At 53.2% G+C, this 6,684-nt stretch overlaps 1 protein-coding gene across 1 annotated transcript; it reads left to right on the forward strand.

The window, feature by feature from the left end:
- Window positions 1–1,026: 1,026 nt before the first annotated feature.
- On the forward strand, window positions 1,027–4,784 carry ZNF648 (zinc finger protein 648). Its single transcript, XM_081486517.1, has 2 exons — window positions 1,027–1,235; window positions 2,869–4,784. The coding sequence occupies exon 2, from the start codon at window positions 2,925–2,927 to the stop codon at window positions 4,605–4,607; it is 1,683 nt and encodes a 560-aa protein (XP_081342643.1). The 5' UTR covers window positions 1,027–1,235; window positions 2,869–2,924; the 3' UTR covers window positions 4,608–4,784.
- Window positions 4,785–6,684: the final 1,900 nt, after the last annotated feature.

Below are 6,684 nucleotides of genomic sequence, written 5' to 3' on the forward strand. Positions count from 1 at the left end.
TGGTCTGTGAAACGCTCCCCATGAACCTGCATGGCACATTGTCCCAGAGAAAGAAAGAATCTGCTTCACTCAAAACCAGCACCCCCCTGCCATCTGACTGGTGGATCACAGTCCTGAACAGGCATGCTGGCCTCAGGAAGTCATAGCACGCTGGCCAGTGCTGTGTCCCTCTACACACACAGGCACAGCTACTCTCCAAGAACCACTGAAAATACGTCCAACCTGGTTTCCTGCCAAGAGGTATGTCAACTCAACTCTAACACATTACAAGGACAGAGCAGGACGGTCAGAGGGAGGGAGTGACTCCTGGGCTTCGGGCACAAAGGGACAGGAGAGGCTGGACCCCAGTCATCGCTGCACTGTGTCCTCCCTTCATCTATGGCTTCTGTGTCCAAGGAGAGAGTGAGGATTCCTCCCCTTTGCTGCACCTCCACACACATTCACAGTACCTGGGCTTATGATCAAGCAAGAGCTGGGAGAAAGGCAGCTTGATGGCACAGGGGCTAATAACACATGACCTTACGGTGTGAACGTTGAGCACCAAACTGGGAGGATCGTCCACCTAGACACCTCCCAGAGGAGCGAGCAGCTCGAGTAACAATGTCCCAGTCACTGAGTGCCAGCCATGTGTGTGCAGGAGCATCCCACAGACTATACAGTAGGGGCACTATCTCCATGCTGCAGATGAAGAGGACCAGGCTCAGAGATGTTTGTTGACACAGGCATACGATTTTAACCATTTGTTCCACATCTGTCGAAGGAATGAATCTGTCTTGCTGAGGAAGGATGGAACACCTCCGCCCTGAACAGGAGTGCAGAGCCGCTCCTGGTATCCCTCTGAGAGGTGGTGGAAGGTGGGTGGAGGAGAAGTGCAGCAGCTTTCGGAAAGTAAACACTCAATGAGTCATACTCCTGACCGCCCCGGGAACAGTCTCTGCAGAGTGCAATCTGGCCTCTCTCTCCTGCCGAGGGCAATTTGGGTCAACAGGGGCAGGGAGGAGCCCAGCCACGAGGCCCCGTAGCCCCGTAGCCAAGGTGCCTTGGCCTAGAAAACACAAGGGGCTTTGATGCCTCAGAAAGCAGTGGCTCTCCCCCTAGGATGCTGTGGCCATTTCTGGGCAGGGCCCAGCCTCCGGGCAGGGCCTCCGTGGGGAGGCCACATCTGGGAGCCAGGACAGCTCCTTGAAGGCAAAAACCCCAGGACTGCTGCCTATGAGTTGTGTGACCTTGGGTAGGTGAGTAATCTCTTGAAACCTCAGTTTTTTGGTCTGTAAAATGGAAAGGTTACTCTAACAGTAACAGCGTCTATCTTAAAAGTTGCTGGGAGGAATAAAGAAAGTCATGCTTGTGAAGCACTCAGCACATTGCTTGGCTCGTAACATTTGCCCAGAAAATGGAACTGCTAGTACTATTCATCTCTGGGATTCTCAGAAGCTTCCCTCCAGACCAAACTCAGCCCTTGGGTTAGAAATTGTTCCTCCCCCTCCCTCCCTCCCCCCCAGCTCCACAGAGACCCTCAGTAGCCTGCCTCTCACTCAGGCTGCTGCTGCTAAGTCACTTCAGTCGTGTCCAACTCTGTGTGACCTCATAGATGGCAGCCCACCAGGCTCCCCCGTCCCTGGGATTCTCCAGGCAAGAATACTGGAGTGGGTTGCCATTTCCTTCTCCAATGCATGAAAGTGAAAAGTGAAAGTGAAGTTGTTCGGTCGTGTCTGACTCCTAATGACCCCATGCACTGCAGCCTACCAGGCTCCTCTGTCCATGGGATTTTCCAGGCAAGAGTACTGGAGTGGGGTGCCATTGCCTTCTCCCCTCACTCAGGCAACCCCTGTAAAACTCATACAAACAATCCTTATTAGCCAACCCCAGCAGGTCTCTGTGTCTTCAAGCTAAAATAAAATCAATCAGAAAATGCAACTCAAAGGCTCCCTTGTAGTGCCTTGCTGTCAAAACCCTAAGTCCACACTTTTCAAGTTGGGGTATAGGCACCCCTGGGAGTATATGGGGGCATGCCAGGAATCCATGAGGCCACAGGCTAAATATAACACACTGGGGGAAAGTTAAAACATTTAAACCGAAGGTAACTTAAAACACCCTTTTCATGTTAGAACAAACAGGACATAGAATGTACATTCCCATGAATGTTTAAGATGAAGCAATATTTCAGGGGTGGTTCGAGCTTTCCGTGGGCATCCCTCTCTCCCTGATTGCATGTGTTTACCCTGCCCACCAGCAAGGGGTGCTTTGCTACAAAGGCCTGAGAAGCCCCACTTAAGCAGGGAGGGGCAGCTGGGTTTCTTCCTGGGAACACTGTAGTGTCTTCCTGACTCACCCCCATGCTCCCAGGAGCTGGTCTGTGTCCTTGGAAGAGGTGGCCCACACAGCCCAGTGCCTGGGAGGCAGCCTCGCTGCCACCATCAAAATATGGCAGGCTTGCTCTCCTGGCAGGAACGGCAAGAGCCAGCCTGGCTTTCAGCTTCCCAGCCGGGCCGACAGTTTAAGAGGTCCAAAGACAACCAGACCTTGCTTTCTGCCCTCTCGTCTAGCCTTCCTCAGCTCACAGAGAACCCATCTGGCTAGCAGTTGGCGTTTGAGCCCCGGGGTGGGACAGAGCACAGATGCTACTCAGCAAATGCTCACACTGGCCATCCTGACAGCGCTGTCTCCTGGGACTTCCGGCAAGGGAGACCTCCAAAGGATTAAGGGTGACTGGGGAGTTTTCACCAGGGCCCAGGTCCTCCTTCACCTGTGACGGACCACCAATGTGGCTGATGTGGCTACCAGCTGCACACAGACCTGTAGTAAGAACTCAGTCCCTGTGGCCGTGAAGGTGATTAAGTCTGTTCTTTGCGATCTTCCTTTTTGCAGGTTTCCTGAGCCAAGTGAAGGTCTTGGAGAAGCAGGAGTAAAAGGGCCTGCACATAATGGCGCAGGATGGGTGGGGAAATGCATCTCCCCTCTGCAGCTTGACCGGGGAGGCTTATGACCCCGGGATGCTGAGCATCAACTTGGAGAGTGAGGATGAGGCCCCTGGAAAGGCAGAAGACCAAGGGGGCACTGGTGACCCTGATCAGCAGGCCCATCTAAGGAGCAGCTCCCAAGTGACTGAGGACAATCCTGACTTGCCCTGGCAGCATCCAGCCCGTAGGAAGGAAGAGAAATTCTCTGACTCCTTTAGTGCCGCAGGCGTGGGGAAGAAACCTATGGCCCTGCCGGGGAAGAAGGCCAGTTGGGAAAGAGATGCGTCAAACATCACCCCAACCCAGGCCTCCCCCAGAGCAAGCATGACTCCCAGTGCCCTCCCCAGGGGCCTCTCCCACAAATGGTTCGGTGAGACGCAACCTCCTAGGGCCTCATTACCTGCTGGTGATGAGGGAAACTCAAGGGCAAACCCGGACGCCGCCCTGGGGGTCCCATCCGACTTCCCTGGTTCTGCAAGGTACTTCCATGCACAGAAGGATCGAGACAAGTCCCTAGACAGCTCCTCTCTGGGAGGGTGTGTCCCCAAAGCAGGGGGCAGTTGGGACCTCTCCACGCAAGAGACACACACACCAGCCCAGGAGTCGGCCACCCAGGCCCAGCTGGCAGCGGAGGAGGCTCTGGCCAAAGCGCGGAAGGGCTCTAACGACCCGAACCCGGCGGGCTCCAGGGAGGGCAGGCAGGGGGAGGCGCGTCCTTACAAGTGCCTGTGGGGCGGGCGGGCTGTCCAGAAGTCGCCGGGAGCCAAGCCTTACGCGTGCGAGCTGTGCGGAAAGGCGTACTCACACCGGGCCACGCTCCAGCAGCACCAGCGCCTGCACACAGGCGAGAGGCCCTACCGATGCCCCTTCTGCGACAAGACCTACACCTGGTCCTCCGATCACCGCAAGCACATCCGCACGCACACGGGCGAGAAACCCTACCCGTGCCCGGACTGCGGGAAGGCCTTCGTGCGCTCCTCGGACTTGCGCAAACACCAGCGCAACATGCACAGCAACAACAAGCCCTTCCCCTGCGCCGAGTGCGGCCTGACCTTCAACAAGCCGCTGTCGCTGCTGCGCCACCAGCGCACGCACCTGGGCGAGAAGCCCTTCCGCTGTCCCACCTGCGACCGGGAGTTCGCCGTGGCCAGCCGGATGATGGAGCACCAGCGCGTGCACTCGGGCGAGCGGCCCTTCCCCTGCTCCACCTGCGGCAAATGCTTCACCAAATCCTCCAACCTGATGGAGCACCAGACGCTGCACACCGGCCAGAGGCCCTTCAAGTGCGCCGACTGCGGCGTGGCCTTCGCGCAGCCCTCGCGCCTGGCGCGCCACCAGCGCATCCACACCGGCGAGCGGCCCTTTCCTTGCGCGCAGTGTGGCCAGGCCTTCGCGCGCTCCTCCACCCTGAAGCGGCACCAACAGATCCACTCCGGGGAGAAGGGCTTCCTCTGCGCCGAGTGCGGCCGGGCCTTTCGCGTGGCCTCGGAGCTGGCCCAGCACATTCGGGTGCACAACGGCGAGAGGCCCTACCAGTGCGCCGACTGCGACCAGGCCTTCACCCGATCCAACCACCTCCGACGACACCGAGCCAAGCACCACAGCTGCAAGAAGGAGCCCACCACCCCCTCCGACGACGACGAATGAGGGCGCCCTCGGCTGGCTTTCAGGGAAGGTGAAGACACCGCCGACCTCGGATGTGGTGACCAAAAAGACTAACCGCCTCCTGCCCTCAAAACCTTCTGCAAATACTGGAAAGCATCGGGGCTGACCCTCTCTAGAGAAAGGTCCTTTTCCGTTTTTACGTGAATAAAGAAATCCCCAGAAGCTTGGTCTCCTTGAGGGAATCTTCCAAAGCAAAAAACCCTACCTGTGGGGATGGGAGGGTTAACCGAAACCCCGCCAGATGGCTCAGCCTTTCAGTTTCCTAACAGATGCCTTTACCCTGGGCAATGTCTTTATGAGTCATGGCTTTGAATTAGAGAAGGCCTTTATCTTAGAGGGGCTTCCCTGGCGGCTCAGACTGTAAAGAATCTGCCCACAATGAGGGAGACCTGGTTCCATCCCGGGGCCCCGAATATCCCCTGGAGAAAGGAATGGCAACCCACTCCAGTATCCTTGCCTGGAGAATCCCATGAACAGAGGATCCTGGTGGGCTGCAGTCCTTGGGGTCACAAAAAGTTGGACACAACTGAGCAACTAAAACATACTCTTTATGTTAGAGAGAGGGGCGTTTATGTTCCATGTTTTGTTGTTGTTATTCAGTTGCTAAGTCGTGTCATGCTCTTTGCATCCCATGGACTGCAGCAGGCCTTCCTGTCCCTCACTATGTCCCTGGAGTTTGCCCAAGTTCATGTCCATTGAATCGGTGATGCTCTCCAACCGTCTTATCCTCTGCCACCCTCTTCTCTTTTTGCCTTCAATGTCCTATGTTTAGGGACAAGTTATCCTACAAATCCACAAGAGCCTTAGCATCTGGAAAAGAAGTCTGCTCTCTCACAGTGGAGCTTAGTACCTGGAGTCAAACACCAAGTCTCACCCACAAAATTCACAGGTGCCTCCTCTCTGGACACCTTTCTTCTTGTTTCCACCCTGGGAGCTTCAGTCACATTTACAGAGGAATCTGCCCATTTACAGAAATGTATACAAAATTTCTCCGTATGAGCCAGACCATGGTTCAGGGAAACTTTTAGGTTTCATTTAAACTTTAAGTTTTCATTTAAACTTACTGGGATCATGAGTTCCAATTTGAAGTAAATAAAGCACCCCTTGCCCAAATGCCAATCAGCTTGTGTTTCACCATCATTAAAACCAGGTTTGAAAACCTACCTGACTCACAGCTGTTCTCTAACAAGATTAATTGAAATTTGCATGACTAACAGCCAATCTTAAAGATTATTGATCCATAGTTTATTACTATGGATCAGTGGATTATTACTATGGATTATTACTATGGATCAGTTTATTACTATGCCAATTACTGATTGGCATAGTTTAAACTCAGTAATTCTTAGTTCTGGACCACAGAGCTAAGGGAGGAATCCATGACATCACAGAGTTTGTTGATGCACGGGGGCCGATAACACTTCTGATCTTGCCAAAGATACTCCACAGAAAAGGTACTGTACTCCCCTTTTGAGGATATTTTTAGTATATTCCTAAAATCACCCCCAAAGTCTTACAAATCTGAATTTCTCTTGTCCTTCACTTGATTTGGACCCAGGAGTGACTGCTAAATAGTCTTCTCATGCTTGACGCATGGGGGCCAACTCGAAGTGACATATTTCGTCAGACCTTGTTTGACAAAGGTAACTTAGAGCTCTGACTGTATGCCTGGAGGTTTTGTGCGTGGATTCCCTTAGCTACATCTGCATGTCCAAATGACAGAGCCAGTTCTGGGTGTGGTATGAGAGCCCGTGATTGGGTTCCCAGTCCATCTCCATATTTACCAATTATATAATCTTGAATTCAGCTTCTACATCTGAAGTGGCAAAATAGAAATGATAATATTGGGGTGACAAAAGTGAACTTCATCCTCCCAGGAGAAGGATGCAAAAGCATTAGACTGGTAGAGAAGTCATAAGAACCAGCCATAACCTGGTGACTATGAACAGAATAGAGTCTAGTATTTGTTTTTCTTTTTCTGAGTAATCAGTGAACTATTCGAAAACTGAAGTTACTATTTCTTTTCTTTGCATTCTTTTTAAGATGGTTGGTAGTAGAG

The sequence above is a fragment of the Giraffa tippelskirchi genome, chromosome 5 (assembly GCF_054371585.1).
Source record: "Giraffa tippelskirchi isolate mGirTip1 chromosome 5, T2T-mGirTip1v1.2.pri, whole genome shotgun sequence".
In the NCBI taxonomy this organism is placed as follows: Eukaryota; Metazoa; Chordata; class Mammalia; order Artiodactyla; family Giraffidae; genus Giraffa; species Giraffa tippelskirchi.

Excerpts from the sequence above, each read along its gene's own strand:
- ZNF648 (XM_081486517.1), top strand. The coding sequence starts at position 2,925 with ATGGCGCAGGATGGGTGGGGAAATGCATCTCCCCTCTGCAGCTTGACC.